Source organism: Oncorhynchus nerka, linkage group LG13 (genome assembly GCF_034236695.1).
Source record: "Oncorhynchus nerka isolate Pitt River linkage group LG13, Oner_Uvic_2.0, whole genome shotgun sequence".
NCBI lineage: Eukaryota > Metazoa > Chordata > Actinopteri > Salmoniformes > Salmonidae > Oncorhynchus > Oncorhynchus nerka.
In genome coordinates, this window is record NC_088408.1 from 44,893,110 (window position 1) to 44,916,315 (window position 23,206).

Below are 23,206 nucleotides of genomic sequence, written 5' to 3' on the forward strand. Positions count from 1 at the left end.
AGAAAAAAAAATCTCATTTTGTCTCTCATAGTTGAAGTGTACCTATGATGAAAATGACAGGCCTCATTTTTTTAAGTGGGAGAACTTGCACAATTGATGGCTGACTAAATACTTTTTTTGCCCCACTGTATATGAATTAGCTCCAGAACGATCCCTCCTTGAATACCTCATACAGGTCCAGTACCTACAGTTTGATAATTAATTTCCTGTTCATCTGAATCAGACTCATTTGGATGTCGAATTTTCCTCGTTTTATCTCCTTTTAGAATATTAGTTCCATTACGGTGTTTCCATAACGAATGCTCTATGCCAAAATACAGTTTTAATTAGTAACTCTGCCTCTGCTCACAGTCATGTTTGAGAAATTATGACTCATCTCTGCCACATTGTTCATGAGACGTGCTCATATCCGTTACCAAAACACACATTTTCAGGCAGAGTAAATGACATTGTATTGTGTCGAGTGTTCAGTTTGCTAATTATATACAGCATTCCTACCGACATTGTGTAAGGTAGGTTTTCCCCCACAAAAATGATTTACTCTGCATGCACTCACACATGCTGTATATTTGTTTAGGCACTTTGACCATAGTCTGTATTGTGGTTTTCCCACAGGCTCTAGCCATGGGAATGATGACGGAGTACTACCACTACATCTTCACCACGCTGGTATGTTCACCGACACCTTATTAAAACTGAGTTTTCTTACTGATAACTACTGTGTCCATATTAGGACAGCATCCATGGAAGTTGCAGATGCTGGCCTAATATGGACACCGTAGAGGTCACATCATCTCCTTTATATTGACACCTAAAGACTTGGTCCTGGTGGCAGTGCACCTGCAATGTGCTATTGATGTCAAAAACATTTAGACAAAACCCTTTAAAGACCAAGGGTTGAAAAGGATAATAGATGTCAAAATATCAGTCTAAACTCTTTTTTTTGATAGCATTTTGTTGACTCTTTAAACAATGTTTAGCCATTCTCTACCCACCCCCAATTTGTTGTCCATAAACCTCTAAATGTTTTTATCAGGGAAAAATTAAGCCACTTGATATGTTCGTCTATTCTGACTCATGGCGGAGATTGAAGTTCTCCACAGTTCCTTTGATCCACCAAAGAGTCCTGCTGTTCTCACTGGATGAAAAACCTGTCTTTCCTGGATGGAGAGGGAGAACGAGAGACTGAGAGCTCAGATAATAGCTCAGACAGTATGAGGCTATTATCGTTTCGGTTCAGTATGGCCTGTTGTCCTATTTGGATCATTATGGTTAAGGTTAGGACAAGGGTAGAGAAAGGCTGAATTTAAGTCTGTTATGGGCAAACTGTAAATAGAGCTGAGATTATAGGGCTGTTTCAGAGGCATGCTGTTACTTGTTAGTCTGGGCTCCTGCCTGTTCCAAGAACATAGGCCAGTTTGGCAAGAAAGTGGCGGTAGTGCTGGCCAATGCTGCAATACAACTGCTATCCAGAGTGTGTTGCCCTTACAGGAGTGCTGCAAACATTGTCTATTATGCTCCCTCGCATGCGCATGTGTACACGCACATGCACACACACACAGTACACTTATACAACCTATCTACCTGGTCATAAGCCAGACATGTGGCTCGTTTGACGACTGCAATGTCCTTTCCCTACCAACATGATGGCAACGCACCAAGGCCCTGCCTGGTAACCTTGAAAATGTCAGCTTGATCAAGGCCACTGCCTCTGAAACAATATGAAATGCCTCCTGAAAATACTTCCTAATGTACTGCCTCTCGCTGCTAATATTAGAGACTCTTAAAACATTCACATGGAGAGAATCATCAGGAATAGGTGGCTTTTCCATAGAATTCTATTTAACAATTTGTGACAACACACGTCACTCAATTCAGTACTTCATAGCTCCATGTATCAAACAGTTTTTTCAGTTATTTTAAAACTAAGAACATCTGGAGAGTCCCCTGCTGATCATAGACTCATACCCTAAATAAAATTTGACAATAAAATAACAAAGCATATAATCAATAGAATGGCAAAAGCCTTAACAGACGTGATACATGTCAATGAAACCGGCTTTGTTAAAAATAGACACAAACAAATACAAGAACATGTTTCAGGTGAATACAATACGCAAAAAAAACAAGATATAGATTCATCAATAATGGTTGTTAATGCCGAAACGGCTTTAGACCGTCTTGAATGGCTTTTTCTATTCAAAACTTTGGAAGAGTTCATCTTTCCAACTGAAATAATAAATGTAATACAAATATTGTATAACTGTCCTAAAGCAAAAATATACATGAATAATACTGTACATTATCTGACAAAATTGCTGTAGAAAGGGCCATAAGATAGGGATGTCCCTTCTCCCCCCTATTGTTCACACTGGCAATTGAACCGTTTGAAGAAACATTTGGGTCCCGTCTAATTCTATCGGGTTTCGGTAAACATGAATATAAACTAAACTTATTTGCAGACGATCTCTCTGACCAATTTTGAAAACTCAATGCCCACTTTGCTCAAGATATTTTCAGAATACTCAAATCTCAGGACAAACAATTTACGTGAAATGTTTTTAATTATAAGGGCAATATGAAAAAGAAAAGAGACCCTTTAAGGGAACACAAAAAATATGGAAACAACATATATTATAATATTTTTGTCCATTACTCAACAATACGAAAGCAGATCTAATTAAATGGAATAATCTTTCCATGAATATTACAGGTAGAATAAACTTCTTTAGAATGGCATAGCTCCCAACGTTTTTGTATTTATTTTTGGTAATACCAATTACCCCCCCTGAAGACCCAGCTATCACAGTGGATCTGGGCCGGTTCTGGCTGAGAGTCGGAACTCGGCTAAGAGTCAGACTTGGCCGGCGTCATGTAGCCCAAGTCTGGGCCGCCTTCAGATGTATTACTTATGGCTAGGATGCAGGGATTGAGCTTGGGCCGATTCCGGTGTGAGTTATCTGGCCCAAATGTATTACTTGGGGCTCGGGCCAATTGGGGTTACTCCCTGGCAGATGATTACACGGGCTGCTTTATATAAATAAAATATTTATTTTATCCATATTTTGTCAGTGTTTCTGTGATAAATACAATTAACATTTAAATAAAATTCTTTAAGAGTTTTGTGTAGTATTTTTGTATTTTGATACTGTAGTCAAAGACCCCTGAGGCAAGGTACAATTGGCCCAGTGTTGTCTGAGTTAGGGGAGGGTTTGGCCGGCCGGGATGTCCTTGTCCCATCGCACTGTAGCGACTCCTGTGGCGGGCCAGGTATATGCACGCTGACACGGTCACCAGGAGTACGGTGTTTCCTCTGACACAATCTTTATTTGTGGATGGGTATGATTTGTATGCATAAAATGTATAATAGTTAGATTTAAAATTACTATATCGGGTAATTTTGTATACATCTATTTATGGGGTGATGCCGCTTACGGGGTGATTCTGGAAAGATGCCGACAAAGTCGGCTGACTTCCGTAGACGGAAACGGCCCGATGTAATTCCTTTTGTTCCCGGGCCAAGTACGACACACGATTCTGGGCCGATTCAATCAGTTCCAGCCCCCCGAAAGAGGGCCGCTTTTGGGCCGACTCCTCATTGCTACCTTCTTTAAAAATGTATACTCGGTCATAAGACTTCATTCGGTCTCCCGAGTGGTGCAGCTGTCTAAAACAGTGCATCTCAGTGCTAGAGGTGTCACTACAGTTCAAATCCAGGCTGTATCACATCTGGTGGCGCACAATTGGCCCAGCGTCTGGGTTTGGCCGTCATAGTTAAGAACAAAGTCTTATTTTACAGACTTGCCTAGTTTAAGAAATAAACAAATATATATGGGCAAATAAAATCCATATAATAAGAAGGAAAGTTTTACATCTTCCTAAGTCTGTTTCAAATATTTTTTATTGAACAAACACAAGAATGGTGTATAGGTATACAAGACAGGTATACAATTCTTATCTAAACATAAAAGGGCATACAGGAACAACAAGACCCAGAGTTCCGGGTACAAAACAAATAATACAAAACACGAGATGCAAGACAAGGACATGTAGAAAGAAAGAGGATAGATGTCTCCCCCCTATTAACCCCCCCCCCCCCCCACCAACTGCTCGGGTGGCAGGGCCAGCACATGCTGCCCAAAGGTAGATTAAAATATTACAATTGAGTGTTAATAAGTACAAATTCACAGCGCCGACTCGTCCAAGTAGGAGAGGAAATTCTGACAGATTTGATCAAATGTTGATAATTTATTGTTCAGAATATATGTAATTCTTTCTAAGTGTACAGTGTTTGCCAATTCACTGAGGCATAATTTGGTAGAGGGCGCTTCCCTCCTTTTCCAAAACAACAAGATTATTTTTTTTGCCGAAATGAGACCGTAAGAGATTAGTTGTTTTTGGGGGTTGGTTAATCCATTTAGGGACTCTGATACTCCCAGGATTATCAGAAGCGGGACTGGATATATTGAAGTCTTCAAAACGTCAGAGAGGATCCCAAAAATTCCACACCAATAACCATGCAAGCTAGAGCATATGCAAAGCAGTGGAGTAGTGTACCCTGCACAGCCTGACATTTATCACATGTAGGGGATGTATCAGGAAATATCCTATGCATATTAGCTTTGGAATAGTGTAATCTGTGTAATAACTTGAATTGTATGAGACGATCTCTTGAATTAATGGAGCATGTGAGGATATACTCCAAGCTCTCTTCCCACTCTGCCACTGAAATGTCAGTCCCTAGTTCTTCCTCCCATTTTGCCTTAATGGCATCTGTAGAAGGTGTGCTAACAGATTGAAAAGCATCATATAGACGCGATATCAGTTTGTCTGAGGCGGGGCATATTTTTATGCATCCGTCAAACATGGAAGGTTTAGCATTCCCAAATGTTGGGAGGTGTTTTCTAACGTAGTCTCTAATTTGTAGGTATCTGAAGAAATTACTTCTGGGAAGATTATAAATTTCCCTCAGCAACTCAAAGGAAGCAAATGTCCCTTCTATGTATAAATCCCCTATGGTACTTATCCCCAACTCTCCCCATCGCTCAAAGGTGTTAGAGGGGGCAAAGGAGGGATTCCTGGCGATAGGGAGCATGAATGACATTGGTCTAAGCTCAAAGTGGACTTTAATTTGCTTCCAGATTCGGACTGTGCTATGTATAATAGCATTGTTACAATAAAGTGACATCTCCAGATTGACAGGTGACAAAATCACAGCGCCAATAGAGAAGGGGTGACACTCCTCACACTCCATACTAAGCCAGCTGGATGACGGAGGTGCGTCATCCAGCAGAAACGTAACGGCACAGAGGTTAGCGGCCCAGTAATAAAATATAACATTTGGGAGAGACAATCCTCCTTCCATCTTGGAATTAAAGAGGTGTTTTTTACCTATCCTGTGTGTTTTATAATCCCAGATGAAAGGATTGCTAATTGAGTCCGGTTGTTTATGAAAGGATTTAGGTATGAATACTGGAATGTTCTGATATAGGTAGAGCAGTTGTGGGAGGAAGACTCCCTTTAATTATTCCGAGCAGAGAAATTGGGAGAGTTCTCCAAAATACACTGCTCAAAAAAATAAAGGTAACACTAAAATAACACATCCTAGATCTGAATGAATGAAATATTCTTATTAAATACTTTTTTCTTTACATAGTTGAATGTGCTGACAACAAAATCACACACATTATCAATGAAATCAAATGTATCAACCCATGGAGGTCTGGATTTGGAGTCACACTCAAATTAAAGTGGAAACCACACTACAGGCTGATCCTTAAAACAAGTCAAAATGAGGCTCAGTAGTGTGTGTGTGGCCTCCACGTGCCTGTATGACCTCCCTACAACGTCTGGGCATGCTCCTGATGAGGTGGCGGATGGTCTCCTGAGGGATCTCCTCCCAGACCTGGACTAAAGCATCCGCCAACTCCTGGACAGTCTGTGGTGCAACGTGACGTTGGTGGATGGAGCGAGACATGATGTCCCAGATGTGCTCAATTGGATTCAGGTCTGGGGAACGGGCGGGCCAGTCCGTAGCATCAATGCCTTCCTCTTGCATGAACTGCTGACACACTCCAGTCACATGAGGTCTAGCATTGTCTTGCATTAGGAGGAACCCAGGGCCAACCGCACCAGCATATGGTCTCACAAGGGGTCTGAGGATCTCATCTCGGTACCTAATGGCAGTCAGGCTACCTCTGGCGATCACATGGAGGGCTGTGCGGCCCCCCCAAAGAAATGCCAACCCACACCATGACTGACCCACCGCCAAACCGGTCGTGCTGGAGGATGTAGCAGGCAGCAGAACGTTCTCCACGGCGTCTCCAGGCTCTGTCACGTCTGTCACATGTGCTCAGTGTGAACTTGCTTTCATCTGTGAAGACCACAGGGAACCACTGGCGAATTTGCCAATCTTGGTGTTCTCTGGCAAATGCCAAACATCCTGTGCGGTGTTAGTCTGTAAGCACAACCCCCACCTGTGGACATCGGGCCCTCATACCACACTCATGGAGTCTGTTTCTGACCGTTTGAGCAGACACATTTACATATGTGGCCTGCTGGAGGTAATTTTGCAGGGCTCTGGGAGTGCTCCTCCTGCTCCTCCTTGCACAAAGGCGGAGGTAGAGGTCCTGCTGCTGGGTTGTTGCCCTTCTACTGCCTCCTCCACGTCTCCTGATGTACTGGCCTGTCTCCTGGTAGCGCCTCCATGCTCTGGACACTACGCTGACAGACACAGCAAACCTTCTTGCCACAGTTCACATTGATGTGCCATCCTGGATGAGCTGCACTACACTTGTGTGGGTTGTAGACTCTGTCTCATGCTATCACTAGAGTGAAAGCACAGCCAGCATTCAAAAGTGACCAAAACATCAGCCAGGAAGCATAGGAACTGAGAAGTGGTCTGTGGTCACCACCTGCAGAACCACTCCTTTATTGAGGGTGTCTTGCTAATTGCCTATAATTTCCACCTTTTGTCTATTCCATTTGCACAACAGGATGTGACATTTATTGCCAATCAGTGTTGCTTCCTAAGTGGACAGTTTGATTTCACAGAAGTGTGGTTGACTTGGAGTTACATTGTGTTGTTTAAGTGTTCCCTTTATATTTTTGAGCAGTGTAGAATGTTTGTCTTGAGATTTAGCATCAGAGAGGGGAAATTCTCTTTAAATATTAAGGAGTATTGTTTGAAAACTACAATTCCTAGGTAGGTCAATTTTTCTGAAGATAACTTAACTGGGAGATGTTCTAGCCAGGAGGTGTTTTGCGACCGCATGGGCATTAATTCACTCTTGTTCCAATTTATTCTCTATCCCGAGAAGGTACCAAACAATTTGATCACATCAAAAATAGCTGGGATACTAATCTGTGGTTCTGTTACATAGAGGAGGATGTCATCTGCGTATAGGGAAATCTTATTTAGAGTATCTTTAGTATTATAGCCGTGTACTGCTGCATGAGATCTAATCGTCTGAGCAAGCGGTTCGATAATTAGGGCGAAGAGTATAGGCGACAGCGCACAACCCTGCCTTGTCCCACTGTAAAGGTTAAATCGGGGCGACAATGATTGGTTAGGGAGTATTCTGGCACAGGGGTTCCTATATAAAAGCTGGATCCAATTTATGAACCCATCTCCAATATTACATTTCTGTAGGATCTTGAATAGATAGGGCCACTCAACTTGGTCAAAGGCCTTTTCGGCGTCGAGATATGACGGCAAGGTCCAAGTTGGGTAACCTCTGAGAATACATAATGTTGAAGAGGCGCCTGAGATTGAAGAATGAGTTTCTGTTAGGGATAAAACCGGTCTGGTCCGAATGGACCAATTTGCCAATTAAAGTGCTAAGCCTGTTAGCCAGAGTTTTTGCTAAAATCTTTTGGTCTGTATTAAGGACAGATATTGGTCTGTATGACCCTACCTCTTCTGGATCTTTTCCCTTATGTATAACTGTAATGAACGCTTCATCCAAAGTAGAAGGGAGAGCTCCATCCTCATTGGCCTGAACCAACATTGTGTGCAGGTAGGAGAGAGCATGTTGCTGAATGTTTTACAGAATTCACCAGGGTATCCATCTGGGCCCTGGGTCTTATCACTCTTTAGAGATTTAATTGTTTCTTGAATTTCCTCGAGATATTTCCATATTCACGAAGTTAGAATCTAATAAACCTAAACAGAATAAGTTGCAACTTAAACATACGGCGCACTTAAGCGTCATCCTGGGTAAATCCCAGAGATAAGCAAGATATAGCCTCAAGATTATATTGCTAAGCAATGCCGGTCAAAACATAAACCATCCGCAACTGACAGACAGCCGTACCTTTACATACTGTGGGTCAGGAGAACAAGGATTTGGCTACCCCCCCTGAAACATACCCCCCCCCCATAAAAAAAATCATATATATATACATATACACACAAACATTTTTCCTTTTTAAGATTAAATAAATAAAAAAAGATATACCCACACACATACATACACACCCACAAAAACATACATGCACACCCACACAAAAACATGCATATAATAAAAATATATATTTAAAAAATATGTATATACATCCATATGCACACATTAATATATACATCCACCCACACACATACATACACACCCACACAAAAAAATGCATATATAAAAATATATATTTAAAAAATATGTATATGCACATACAAACATTCATACCCCAGAATAACAATCTACACTGATTTAAAATATACACATACATAATGCTAAGGGAAAATAGTAATTATATGTACACACACCTACACAGACACAAGCACTACAGAGGGCTGGTGGGAATCTAGTCGGGAGAGCGGCCCACGGCTAGACAAAGGCAGAACGGCACAAAACATCAACTTGCTAACCAGGTGTCTGCGTCTGCCACTTCCCAACCATCACCCCCAGTCCCCTGCAAGCAATAAATAAATGGTATGGTAATAAGAATAATGTAAGGATTGTAAAATAAATAACGAAACAAAACAAAAATGGGGGAATATAAGTATATCCATTCGAAGGTGTCAGTGATCAAACCTGGAAGTAAAAATATGCATCGCTCTGAGCACAGCCGGGATGAAAGTGAATTTAACGTTAAATGAGAGCTCTGACCGCCATCCATTGGTCGGCTCAGCATCTTACATGTTCGGTAGCCCTTGTTGAGCCCGTTTAATACGGTTTCACCCATTATGGTATAGTATGGATTCGAGTCCATGAGCAGACCCTAACACACAATGACAAGACACACTAACCTGTACGGGGGGATTGGCGTATATTCCCGGATAAAAATCTCTGCGTCCAAAACCGAGGAGAGACACATTTTCTCACCGGAAGGCTGGGTAATTCTTAGTCTTAGCTGGGTGAAGATTGAGTTTGGAGTTTGGTCATGACATCTCTGTAGTCGGTGCGATGCTTTGCCACATCGGGCGCATAATCCTCATAGACACAGAATGGATGCCATTTATGTGATAGGTTGCCCCTCATTCGAGCGTCACGCAGGATAAGATCCCTGGTCTTGAAACTGTGACAACAGATGATTACTGGGCGAGGACGTTGGCCCGGTCCAGGCACTGGGACAAGGGAGCCTGGGCCTCCGCTGTGGATTTATTGTCCTTTGGTCGCTTATTACTCGGCATTTTCATATAAAAAGTTACAATCTTTTATTAGAAAGAAACGTTTGTTGTAAAAAGTGCCAAAGTAGGTTAAATTAGATTATTTTGCAAAAAAGTTGCAGGAGCCTCTCACACACAGCCGTTCACTCCAACATGCTAGCTCCGCCCCCATCTTTCTAAGTCTGAGGGTGGTTTTAACCTTCCAGACTTGGAATTTTAATAATTCGCTACCCAAGCCTTTTACTTGTGACATATAGTTAAATGCACTAAAGAGGAACAATGGGTACATATTGAAGTTGCTCATCCCCAGAATAATTTTATGTCTATTTTCAAAGTTAAATGTTCTTAGCTTTATTCAACTTCATAGTGTTCTGAGAGTCTGCAACCCAGAGTTTGTAAGATTCTGGTTGAATGAAGCAGACGAGTCCCAGCTTACAAAAATCAAAGTGTTTATTCACGAGGACGTCCTAGTCCATTGTACAAAACCATCCATTTTATACTGGCTCCTTACGCACATACCTTCACATACAAACAGTAGGTATCCTACGCACATACTGTATCACTACCCAGCCGACAGTTCCATTCCCCCGAGATTAGGGAGACCTTGAGAAGTACTCCCTGTCCTCTCCCAAGTCTCTGAGGCCTAGCCAGGTCGGCACCGAAGTCTGAACAAGGCGTAGCTGTCTGTTTGTCCACTATACAGATACCTTGTTTAACCTAATTATGACTAAAACTGCACACATCATCAGATTATAATTTTATGATTCTAATCAATTTCATACAATTATAAGGTTTCAGAGTGGAATTATTTCATTATCTTTCAACATTGAAATTATTTTATCACATAGTTAAGAACGCTATAAGGATATGGAAGAAAATAAAACGTATTCTACAAGAATCAATATCACTCCCTAAAAACACAACCTTATGGAACACTCCTTGGATAGCTTTTCAGAAATTATAATTTGGTCCTCATGGAAAACTAATGACATAGAACCCGTAAATAGGGTTACCACATTTAAAATACCCAAATGCGGTAAATTATTTCGCGGGACAGTGAAGCCTACATACATTTTTTGGGGGCACATTCTGCCTAGTTTTTTGGGGACTATTCCGCTAACCATCCTAAAGTCTCATAAGAAATTAGGTAGAGCAAGTAATGTTATACTATTTGGTTATGTATTGTAGAATACAAATTAAATATTATGTGATCTTTAAGATCTTTCAGTGATTCAGCTTTGGTCTTACTTTACTAAACGAGCACCGTGAGAAGTGGCGCTTGCACTCTGCCAGTACACCACCCCTGCTCCTGCTGCACTCTTCTGCCTCGTGCAAAATTTGGTGATACAGAAACGAGAGACCAAGTGTGAAAATTGGGGAATATTTGGCCAAGGAAACTTTGCTGGTTGGTCTAAACTCTCATCGAATGAAAAACTGTTACGAAGGGAGATTTAAAATGAGATTGAGTGAAGTACCTGCACATATAATGTTCAATGAGCAACTAATGAGCATGGAGAGACTCAAGTATGACATCATTACCTTATCTTTTAGTCTAATATAGCTGTTTACTAACTTGTGTAGCTCTTCGTCAGAAGCATGCTTTTTGATAGTAGTTAATCCCATCTGTCCTCTCCAAATGTATTTTGAATTTATCCCAAAAGGATTTGAGAAATGTCATTGGTTGATGCTAGGCCTATGACATTGGCCTACCGTGTCACCTTGCTCTGTGCAGAATATCAGATCTTAACGATTGGAGAAGTATTTAAACTCACCAGTACCACATCCTTATAATATATTTATTTTAATGCAAGGTGACTGCAAGAGAAGGGTTGGGATGTCTGACTGAAATACGAGAACCTTTTTTTCTAATTAGTAGTGTTTGAATTTGCTAATTAAATGTGGGAAATGATTGTATGTTTGAGGGACAAAGTGCGGGAATGCAATTTAAAAGTTTCATATATTCGCAACATGTTCATTTGACATATTTTGGACATCGGAGCTTATTATCTTACCTTATTTGAGTCAGAAAAGGATGTTCATATGATAAGGAAGATTTACAGAACCTTGCACAGAGCATATCCAACTGATAATCTCTGCAACCAAGATTTAAAAATAACTGATGTTGGCACAAAATAGAGGGAAAGTTGGAGCATAACTAACCAAATTACAGTTAACAAAAAATGTGCTCTTAATCCAGTCTAAGAAATAAAGTTCCCAAATTGACTCCATAATCCATGCTTTCTGGGAATGCTATGAAGTCCAAAAGTTGTGTGGAGCTAGAAAATTGTCTGTCAGAAGTATTACAATGTAAACTTTTATTCCGTATGTCTGCATATTTCAAGACATGGCATTTTTTTAAACCTTTATTTAACTAGGCAATGTTGAATGAGAAACTAGAGCATGGAGAGACTCAAGTATGACATCATTACCTTATATCTTTTAGTCTAATATTTTAGTCTAATATAGCTTAAGAACAAATTCTTATTTTCAATGATGGCCTAGGAACAGAAAAGCCAAGGCTAGCTTTTTCAAGCAGAAATTTGCTTCCTGCAACACTAACTCAAAAAAGTTCTGGGACACAAGTCCATGGAGAATAAGAACACCTCCTCCCAGCTGCCCACTGCACTGAAGATAGGAAACACTGTCACCACTAATACATTTTTCTACGGCTGGCCATGCTTTCCACCTGGCTACTCCTACCCCGGTCAACAGCACTGCACCCCCCACAGCAACTCCCCCAAGCCTTCCCCATTTCTCCTTCTCCCAAATCCGTTCAGCTGATGTTCTGAAAGAGCTGCAAAATCTGGACCCCTACAAATCAGCCGGGCTAGACAATCTGGACCCTTTCTAAAATTATCTGCCGAAATTGTTGCCACCCCTATTACTAGCCTGTTCAACCTCTTTTGTGTCGTCTGAGATTCCCAAAGATTGGAAAGCAGCTGCGGTCATCCCCCTCTTCAAAGGGGGAGACACTCTAGACCAGGGGTGTCAAAGTCAAATGGACGGAGGGCCAAATAAAAAAATCAGCTACAAGACGAGGGCCGGACTGTTCGAATGTTCATTGAAAATTTTTTAAATGACGCATATAGTCTAGTGAACCTAATTGAACCTACTGAAAACCTAACAAATATATTACAATATGATCAGATAAATAAAGCAATATTTTCTTATGGCTCTGTCAGTAATCTTTAATTTTCAACAGACACAAAAGACAAATTTCCTTTATATAAATATCCCCATAACATGAACATTAAATGAAAGAAACCGGTATTCAAGGCACCATCAGTAGACTATATTTTCTATTTTAGCAAAAGTGGGCTAAATTTACTTCAAAGAAAAAACAATAATAGCAATTTTCTATCATCCACTCAACTGAAATATTTTTAAAATATAATTGGATTGAAATACAAAAAAATAAAGTGCAAAAATCTATTAATCAAAGGAGGCCTCGTTTTAATTCCTCTGCCTTTTGTAGCCTTTGTTCCATGTCCATATTCTTGTTTTTGTCCGCGTGTTTCGTTTCATAATGTCGTCTCAGATTATACTCTTTCAGTACCGCCACACTTTCTCCACACAGAAGACACACAGGTTTTCCAGCTACCTTCGTGAACATATACTCCGACTCCCACCTTGTTTGAAACCCCCGGTTCTCAGTATCCACCTTCCGTTTTGCCATTTTTGATGGGTATCTGAAAGTTAATTTTACTGTGATGCTGACGACTGCTGTGCCAATAAATATTGAAATGAAGCAGCCTACTGCTCGGTGCGTCACCTTTGCATTGTGGGAAATGTAGTATTGGTGCGTGTAAAAGATCTGCGGGCTGCCGGCTTGCTGCGGGCCGGTTCTAATAATAAATCAAGATCATCCCAGGGGCCGTAAAAAACCTTCTTGCGGGCCGGATGTGGCCCGCGGGCCTTGACTCTGACATATGTGCTCTAGACCCAAACTACTACAGACCTACATCTATCCTACCCTGCCTTTCTAAGGTCTTCGAAAGCCAAGTCAACAAACAGATTACCGACCATTTCGAATCTCACCATGCCTTCTCTGCAATGCAATCTGGTTTCAGAGCTGGTCATGGGTGCACCTCAGCCACGCTCAAGGTCCTAAACGATATCTTAACCGCCATCGATAAGAAACATTACTGTGCAGCCTTATTCATTGATCTGGCCAAGGCTTTCGACTCTGTCAATCACCACATCCTCATCGGCAGACTCGACAGCCTTGGTTTCTCAAATGATTGCCTCGCCTGGTTCACCAACTACTTCTCTGATAGAGTTCAGTGTGTCAAATCGGAGGGTCTGCTGTCCGGACCTCTGGCAGTCTCTATGGGGTGCCACAGGGTTCAATTCTTGGACCGACTCTCTTCTCTATATACATCAATGAGGTCGCTCTTGCTGCTAGTGAGTCTCTGATCCACCTCTATGCAGACGACACCATTCTGTATACTTCTGGCCCTTCTTTGGACACTGTGTTAACAACCCTCCAGGCAGGATTCATTGCCATACAACTCTCCTTCCGTGGCCTCCAATTGCTCTTAAATACAAGTAAAACTAAATGCATGCTCTTCAACCGATCGCTACCTGCACCTACCCGCCTGTCCAACATCACTACTCTGGACGGCTCTGACTTAGAATACGTGGACAACTACAAATACTTAGGTGCCTGGTTAGACTGTAAACTCTCCTTCCAGACCCATATCAAACATCTCCAATCCAAAGTTAAATCTAGAATTGGCTTCCTATTTCGCAACAAAGCATCCTTCACTCATGCTGCCAAACATACCCTTGTAAAACTGACCATCCTACCAATGCTCGACTTTGGTGATGTCATTTACAAAATAGCCTCCAATACCCTACTCAACAAATTGGATGCAGTCTATCACAGTGCAATCCGTTTTGTCACCAAAGCCCCATATAGTACCCACCATTGCGACCTGTACGCTCTCGTTGGCTGGCCCTCGCTTCATACTCGTCGCCAAACCAACTGGCTCCATGTCATCTACCAGACCCTGCTAGGTAAAGTCCCCCCTTATCTCAGCTCGCTGGTCACCATGGCATCTCCCACCTGTAGCACACGCTCCAGCAGGTATATCTCTCTAGTACCCCCAAAACCAATTCTTTCTTTGGCCGCCTCTCCTTCCAGTTCTCTGCTGCCAATGACTGGAACGAACTACAAAAATCTCTGAAACTGGAAACACTTATCTCCCACACTAGCTTTAAGCACCAACTGTCAGAGCAGCTCACAGATTACTGCACCTGTACATAGCCTACCTATAATTTAGCCCAAACAACTACCTCTTTCCCTACTGTATTTTATTTATTTATTTATTTTGCTCCTTTGCACCCCATTATTTTTATTTCTACTTTGCACATTCTTCCTTTGCAAATCTACCATTCCAGTGTTTTACTTGCTATATTGTATTTACTTTGCCACCATGGCCTTTTTTTGCCTTTACCTCCCTTATCTCACCTCATTTGCTCACATCGTATATAGACGTGTTTATACTGTATTATTGACTGTATGTTTGTTTTACTCCATGTGTAACTCTGTCTCGAACTGCTTTGCTTTATCTTGGCCAGCTCGCAATTGTAAATGAGAACTTGTTCTCAACTTGCCTACCTGGTTAAATAAAGGTGAAATAAAAAAAATTAAGTGGGTTAACTGCCTGTTCGGGGATAGAATGACAGATTTGTACCTTGTCAGCTCGGGGATTTGAACTTGCAACCTTCTGGTTACTAGTCCAACGCTCTAACCACTCGGCTACCCTTCCACCCCATATGGGGGGTGTAGTGAGATACCCAATGGGCTGGACGATTCTCTTCTCAGCATTCATTTTGAAAAAACCCATACTAAAAACTTGGAAATCAATCATCAATAACACAATTGAAAAATCAAATGATTTATTTAAATATTTAAATAACATGGGCATCCAAGAAAAATGAATCTGTACAATTTAAGGTCAAGTGGCTAACAATAACACCTTGATCACACTGACAGCATCATTACGCAAAATGGTATGCAGCATCATCTGGATATGTCTGCAACAAAAGTACAACATTCACCTTCTGCTACTATTTCTGTCAAGCCGTCTAAGTGTACAGTTTGACACATACATTAGAGTAATCAATTGTATGCACCACACAGAATGCACTATAACTGCCTCTGCAATGCAATGACTCATTGCAGGGTCCTACATGGTAGAATAATAGTGAAGACATCAAAACTTTCATGTAGTAACCAAAAAAATGTTTAACAAATCAAAATATATTTTAAATTTGAGATTCTTCAAAGTAGCTACCCTTTGCCTTGATGACAGCTTTGGACACTCTTGGTATTCTCTCAACCAGCTTCCTTCACGTGGTAGTCACCTGGAATGCATTTCAATTAACAGGTGTGCCTTGTTAAAAGTTAAGTTGTGGAATTTCTTTCCTTCTTAATGCCTTTCAGCCAATCAGTTGTTGTCACAAGGCAGGGGTGGTATACAGAAAATAGCCCTATTTGGTAAAAGACCAAGTCAATATTATGGAACAGCTCAAATAAGCAAGGAGAAATGGGGGTGTAGTGAGAAAGGAGAAATGGCACTCATGATGGTCAATCAATCTGGAAAATATCAAGAACTTTGAAAGTTTCTTCAAAGCAAATCAAAGGAAACTTTTTGTCACATGCGCCATATACAACCTTACCTTGAAATGCTTACTTACAAGCCCTTAACCAACAGTGCAGTTCAAGAGAGAGTTAAGAAAATATTTACCAAAGAAACAAAAGTAAAAAGGGGTACCGGTACAGAGTCTGTGTGCGGGGGTACAGGTAAGTCGTAGGTAGGGGTGAAGTGACTATGCATAGATAATAAACAGCGAGTAGCAACAGTGTACAAAACAAATAGAGGGGGGGGGGGTGGTCAATGTAAATAGTCCAATGACCATTTGATTAATTGTTCAGCAGTCTTATGGCTTGGGAGTAGAAACTGTTAAGGAGCCTTTTGGTCCTAGACTTGATGCTCCGGTACCACTTGCCGTGCAGTAGCAAAGAAAACAATCTATGACTTGGGTGACTGGAGTCACTGAAAATGTTTTGGGCTTTCCTCTGACACCGCCTAGTATATAGGTCCTGGATGGCAGGAAGCTTGGCCCCAGTCATGTACTGGGCCGTACGTGTTACCCTCTGTAGCACCTTTTGGTTAGATGCTGAGGGGTTGCCACCTCGGGCAATGATGCAACCTGTCAGGATGGTGTAGCTGTAGAACCTTTTGAGGATCTGGGGACACATGCCAAATCTTTTTAGTCTCCTGAGGGGGAAAAAGTGTTGTCATGCCTTAACGAATGTCTTGGTGTGTTTGAACCATGAAAGTTCGGTGGTGATGTGGACACCAAAGAACTTGAAACTCTCGACCCGCTGGACTACAGTCCCGTCGATGTTAATGGGGACCTGTTCGGCCCACATTTTCCTGTAGTCCACGATCAGCTCCTTTGCTTGCTCACCTTGAGGGAGAGGGTGAAGGACCCCAGTATTAAGGGTCAGCGTGGACCCCCACCTGGTGTCCTTCGCTTAGTGATCAGCTTTGTGGGCACTATGGTGTTGAACGCTGTAGTCAATGAACAGCATTCTCACATGTGTTGCATATGTCCAGTTGGGAAAGGGCAGTGTGCAGTGCGATTGAGATTGCGTCATCTGTAGATCTGTTGGGGCGGTATGTGAATTGGAGTGTGTCTAGGGTATCCGGGAGGATGCTGTTGATGAGGGCCATGACCAGCCTTTCAAAGCACTTAATGGCTACTGACGTGCGTGCTATGGGGCAGTGATCATTTAGGCAGGTTACCTTCGCTTCCTTGGGCACAGTATCTACATAGGCGTACAGAGGCCCATTATCAGCCCCCATCACTCCTGTGTTCCAATGGCACATTGTGTTAGCTAATCCAAGTTTATCATTTTAAAAGGCTAATTGACATTAGAAAACCCTTTTGCAATGAATGATTAAAGAAGCAATTAAACTGTCCTTTAAACTAGTTGAGTATCTGGAGAATTAGCATTTGTGTGTTTGACTACAGGCTCAAAATGACTAGAAACAAATAACTTTCTTCTGAAACTCGTCAGTCCATTCTTGTTCTGAGAAATGAAGGCTATTCCATGCGAGAAATTGACAAGAAACTGAAGATCTCATACAATGCTGTGTACTACTCACTTTACAAACTGGCTCTAACCAGAATAGAAAGAGGAGTGGGAGTCCCTAGTGCACAAATGAGCAAGAGGACCGGTACATTAGATGAAACAGATGCCACACAAGTCCTCAATTGGCAGCTTTAATAAATAGAACACCAGTCTCAACGTCAACAGTGAAGAGGCGACTCCGGGATGCTGGATGAAGGAGTTGCAAAGGAAAAGCCATATCTCACACTGGCCAATACAAATAAAAGATTTACATGGGCAAAAGAACATGGACATTGGACAGAGGAACTTTGCCTAGAAGTCCAGCATCCCGGAGTCGCTCCTTCAGTGTTGACGTTGTGACTTGCAGGTACTATTAAATGAAGCTGCCAGTTGAGGACCTCTGATTTTTGGTTCCAACCGCCATGTCTTTGTGAGACGCAGAGTAGGTGAACGGATGATCTCCACATGTGTGGTTCCCATCAGGGAGCATGGAGGAGGAGGTGTGGGGGTGCTTTGCTGATGACACTTTCTGTGATTTATTTAGAATTCAAGGCACACTTAACCAGCATAGCTACCACAGCATTCTGCAGCGACACGCCATCCCATCTGGTTTGAGCTTAGTGGGACTGTCGTTTTTGTTTTTCAACAGGACAATGACCCAAAACACACCTCTAGGCTGTGTAAGGTCTATTTGACCAAGAAGGAGAGAGATGGAGCGCTGCATCAGATGACCTGGCCTCCACGATCACCCGACCTCAACCCAATTGAGATGGGATGAGTTGGACCGCAGAGTGAAGGAAAAGCAGCCCACAAGTGCTCAGTATATGTGGGAACTCCTTCAAGACTTTTGTATTGCATTCCTCATGAAGCTGGTTGACAGAATGCCAAGAGTGTGCAAAGTTGTAATCAAGGCAAAGGGTGGCTCTGCCCCACCTGCTCTGAATGACGGGTCCCCACTGCATGAGAGCCAGTTTCATCATAGCGCTTGATGGTTTTTTGCGACTGAACTTGAAGAAACTTTAACATTTCTTGAAACCTTCCGCATTGACTGACATGCATGTTTTAATGTAATGATGGATTTTTTTGTTTCTTTTTGCTTATTTGAGCTGTTCCTGCCATAATATGGACTTGGTCTTTTACCAAATAGGGCTATTTCTTTATACCACCCCTACCTTGTCTCAACACAACTGATTGGCTCAAACGCATTAGGAAAGAAATTCCACAAATGAACTTTTAACAAGGCACACCTGTTAATTGAAATGCATTCCAGGTGACTACCTCGTGAAGCTGGTTGAGAGAATGCCAAGAGTGTGCAAAGCTGTCATCAAGGCAAAGGGTGGCTACTTTGTAGAATCTCAAAATAAAATATATTTGGACTTATTCTATAATATAGAAAGTAGGTCAAATAAAGAAAAACCTTGAAATGAGTTGGTGTCCAAACTGTTGACTTGTCCTTTATATAAAAATAATTAAGTATCAAGCATGAATCGGGCTATTTTTTTTATTTTAGGATCTTTTTGCTTTGGATATGGAGCCGTATCGGTACAGCGGAGTCAACCTGACGGGTTTCCGGATCCTAAACACTGAAAACTCTCAGGTGTCATCGATCATCGAGAAGTGGTCCATGGAACGCCTTCAAGCCCCACCCAAAGCGGACTCAGGCCTCCTGGACGGATTCATGACGGTACGGTTCAAACTGCTCATGGCTCTGTTATGCTGTGCATGCACAAACATGTTTATTGGGGTACTTAATTAAATTATATTGCTACATTTATGGGATTTTTCTAGTACACACACTTTGTAAAGCCATTGTGTATGGAATGGTCAGTTTATATGAAATGTGAAATATGACAATGTAAGGAGAGAGTTACTTTTATGAGTAACAGGGCAGGATAGCCAGGGCTTTAGTCCAGGTGAGAGGCTCTCTGGGAGGGCACCAAGGTTGGGAAGTAATCCCGTCTGGAGCTTTGGGGCTGAAGCTCTTGGGTGTAAATGCGCTCTAATGAGACGACGATGTGGATGGTAATGGACGTTTATCTGCACTCCTTCACTCGCCTCCTCTATCCGCTGGGAACCCTGCCAAAATATGACAATCTGTCAGTGTAAGGAGAGCGAGAGAGCAAATTGGACGGTAATGATGGGCTCTACTTTTTTTGGGGGGTGCCATCCAAAAAAAGCCAGCAACGTTGAGGTAATTTGAAAGTGAAAAAAAGAAGTGGAGCCCAGGCATGGTCATTCAAGGTCTTTCTCTATTTATTTGTCTGAAGTCCCTGGGGAGATGTGTGCCTGTGTTTTTCTGTTTGATATCTCTTTCCTCTGTCTGGGTATAGGATGGCAGTAGATCCATGGTGAATCTTTAGAGATGCAGAAGCAGAAAGCAATAACACAGTGTCAGAAACTGAAATGTATGCTTGTGAACTGGAATTTAGTCTTACCCTGATCCTGCTTACTTATGGTTGTACAATGTGATATCATGTCATACTGTAGTTCTGTTTTTCATACTGTAGTTCTGTTTTTCATGGAAGCTGCAACCCCTAAACTAGAGCACATGCATGTCAAACACTGCCTGTATGCTTATTTAAAGCAAAGACACTGTAGGCTCTACAAGTATCCTTTCAAACTTATCCAATGCACATTTAGCTGCATTCATTCGGGTCATTCATTCGGGAATCTGCTCTGATGTCTTGCCAGAGAAAGACCCATTGCCACATAAGGAAGCATACCACCCCTAAAGCAATTACCCTAGGCGTATACCCAAGATAAAACAACAAAGCTGTTATTCGTTGTATACAAGGATTAAAGTTGCCACACCTATTTAGAGTAATTCCTATCCTAGAGCAAAAAATATTGTTTAGGTTCATTCTCGAAGGCTGACGCAGGCTGCTAATACATATTCAATTGAGGGTGGGAACATTGTGGTAATTTCCACATGTAGCAGAGAAATAACAAAAAAATAGGGCACTATTAGCCCATACAAATGCATTGAATAACAGATTCACTACATGGAGAAACAAAAATCTAAACAAAGTTTGTTCTGAAGTGTCTCTTATATCTGAGAGATAAGAAAGATCTGTATTCTTTGTTTTATTTTTTTACATGTATTTAACCCCTTATTTTTGACTCTAAACAGTCTCCATATATATTTCCATACATTATTTCAACTGTTACCGGGGGACCTTCAGACAAGTCTTGTGAGTTCCATGGTTGTCCTAGAGCAAAACAACCAACATGTTCGCGAGAGTCTCACCTTTCCACTGAGGGGTCATATTAGTGTGTAGCCCAAACTGCTACAGACAGAAGTTGGCAGATCGGCTGTACCGACTTCAGACGAGTCCCAAGACGCTTATGGGGGTCGTCAAGCCAAACCGTTCAGACACTACATACAGTGGGGCAAAAAAAGTATTTAGTCAGCCACCAATTGTGCAAGTTCTCCTACTTAAGATGAGAGGCCTGTAATTTTCATCATAGGTACACTTCAACTATGACAGACAAAATGAGGAAAAAGACAGAAAATCACATTGTAGGATTTTTAAATTATTTGCAAATTATGGTGGAAAATAAGTATTTGGTCAATAACAAAAGTTTATCTGAATACTTTTTTATATACCCTTTTGTTTGCAATGACAGAGGTCAAACGTTTTCTGTAAGTCTACACTCTTGCTGGTATTTTGGCCCATTCCTCCATGCAGATCTCCTTTAGAGCAGTGATGTTTTCGGGCTGTTGCTGGGAAACACAGACTTTCAACTCCCTCCAAAGATTTTCTATGGGGTTGAGATCTGGAGACTGGCTAGGCCACTCCAGGACCTTGAAATGCTTCTTACGAAGCCACTCCTTTGTTGCCCGGGCGGTGTGTTTGCAATCATTGCCATGCTGAAAGACCCGGCCACGTTTCATCTTCAATGCCCTAGCTGATGGAAGGAGGTTTTCACTCAAAATCTCACGATAGATGGCTCCATTCATTCTTTCCTTTACACGGATCAGTCGTCCAGGTCCCTTTGCCGAAAAACAGCCACAAAGCATGATGTTTCCACCCCCATTCTTCATGGATGTTCTTTGGATACAACTCGGCATTCTTTGTCCTCCAAACACGACGAGTTGAGATTTTTCCAAAAAGTTATATTTTCGTTTCATCTGACCATATGACATTCTCCCAATCTTCTTCTGGATCATCTAAATGCTCTCTTGCAAACTTCAGATGGGCCTGGACATGTACTGACTTAAGCAGGGGGACACGTCTGGCACTGCAGGATTTGAGTCCCTGGCAGCGTAGTGTGTTACTGATGATAGGCTTTGTTACTTTGGTCCCAGCTCTCTGCAGGTCATTCACTAGGTCCCCCCGTGTGGTTCTGGGATTTTTGCTCACTGTTCTTGTGATCATTTTGACCCCACTGGGTGAGATCTTGCGTGGAGCCCCAGATCAAGGGAGATTATCAGTGGACTTGTATGTCTTCCATTTCCTAATAATTGCTCCCACAGTTTATTTCTTCAAACCAAGCTGCTTACCTATTGCAGATGAAGTCTTCCCAGCCTGGTGCAGGTCTACAATTTTGTTTCTGGTGTCCGTTGACAGCTCTTTGGTTTTTGCCATAGTGGAGTTTGGAGTGTGACTGTTTGAGGTTGTGGACAGGTGTCTTTTATACTGATAACAAGTTCAAACAGGTGCCATTAATACAGGTAACGAGTGGAGGACAGAGGAGCCTCTTAAAGGAGTTACAGGTCTGTGAGAGCCAGAAATCTTGCTTGTTTGTAGGTGATCAAATACTTATTTTCCACCATAATTTGCAAATAAATTCATTAAAAATCCTACAATGTGATTTTCTGTTTTTTTTCTTCTCATTTTGTCTGTCATAGTTGAAGTGTACCTATGATGAACATTTACAGGCCTCTCATCTTTTTAAGTGGGAGAACTTGCACAATTGGTGGCTGACTAAATGCTTTTTTGCCCCACTGCACATTTTTGTGAGAAGACCGATTTTTGGGCTGTCTCGTGGCCTGACATACACTGCTCTAGATCGGTCACCTTCCACGGCAGATGCGGAAGGCCAGCATAAGTAGATGCGGTCGATTGAGACGCATCCCATTTTTTTTTAAACTCTCTAGCTCAAACTGGCGGATTTTGCTGGATCCAATCAAGTTGTACAAACATCTCAAAGATGATCAATGGAAACAGGATGCACTTAAGCTCAATTTCGAGTCTCCGTTTTTTTAAATCATACTTTGCACATGTAGGTGCATTAGCCCAACCTCCCTACAAGATTTAAAGTCAGAGGGGATATTCAGCTCATTCCTATTAGAGCTAACAGGCATAGGGTCATCTGCAGCTATTTGTTGAGTGAGCTGAGACTTTTCCAAGGTCACTGGCTAACAGCGTGTGAGCAGAGCAGACTGAGCATTTGACAGACCTCCCTCAAGTTGTTAGATGCTGGGGCGGAAACTGGGAGAGCAGTGTTGGCAG

The 23,206-nt window shown here is 41.9% G+C and overlaps 1 protein-coding gene across 1 annotated transcript in view; it reads left to right on the forward strand.

The window, feature by feature from the left end:
• LOC115139560 (glutamate receptor ionotropic, kainate 2) overlaps window positions 1-23,206 on the forward strand; it is a 203,997-nt gene that overhangs the window by 60,220 nt on the left and 120,571 nt on the right. Inside the window, 2 exon segments of the mRNA XM_029677090.2 lie at window positions 616-669; window positions 19,261-19,434. Coding sequence (XP_029532950.2) covers window positions 616-669; window positions 19,261-19,434 — 228 coding nt within the window.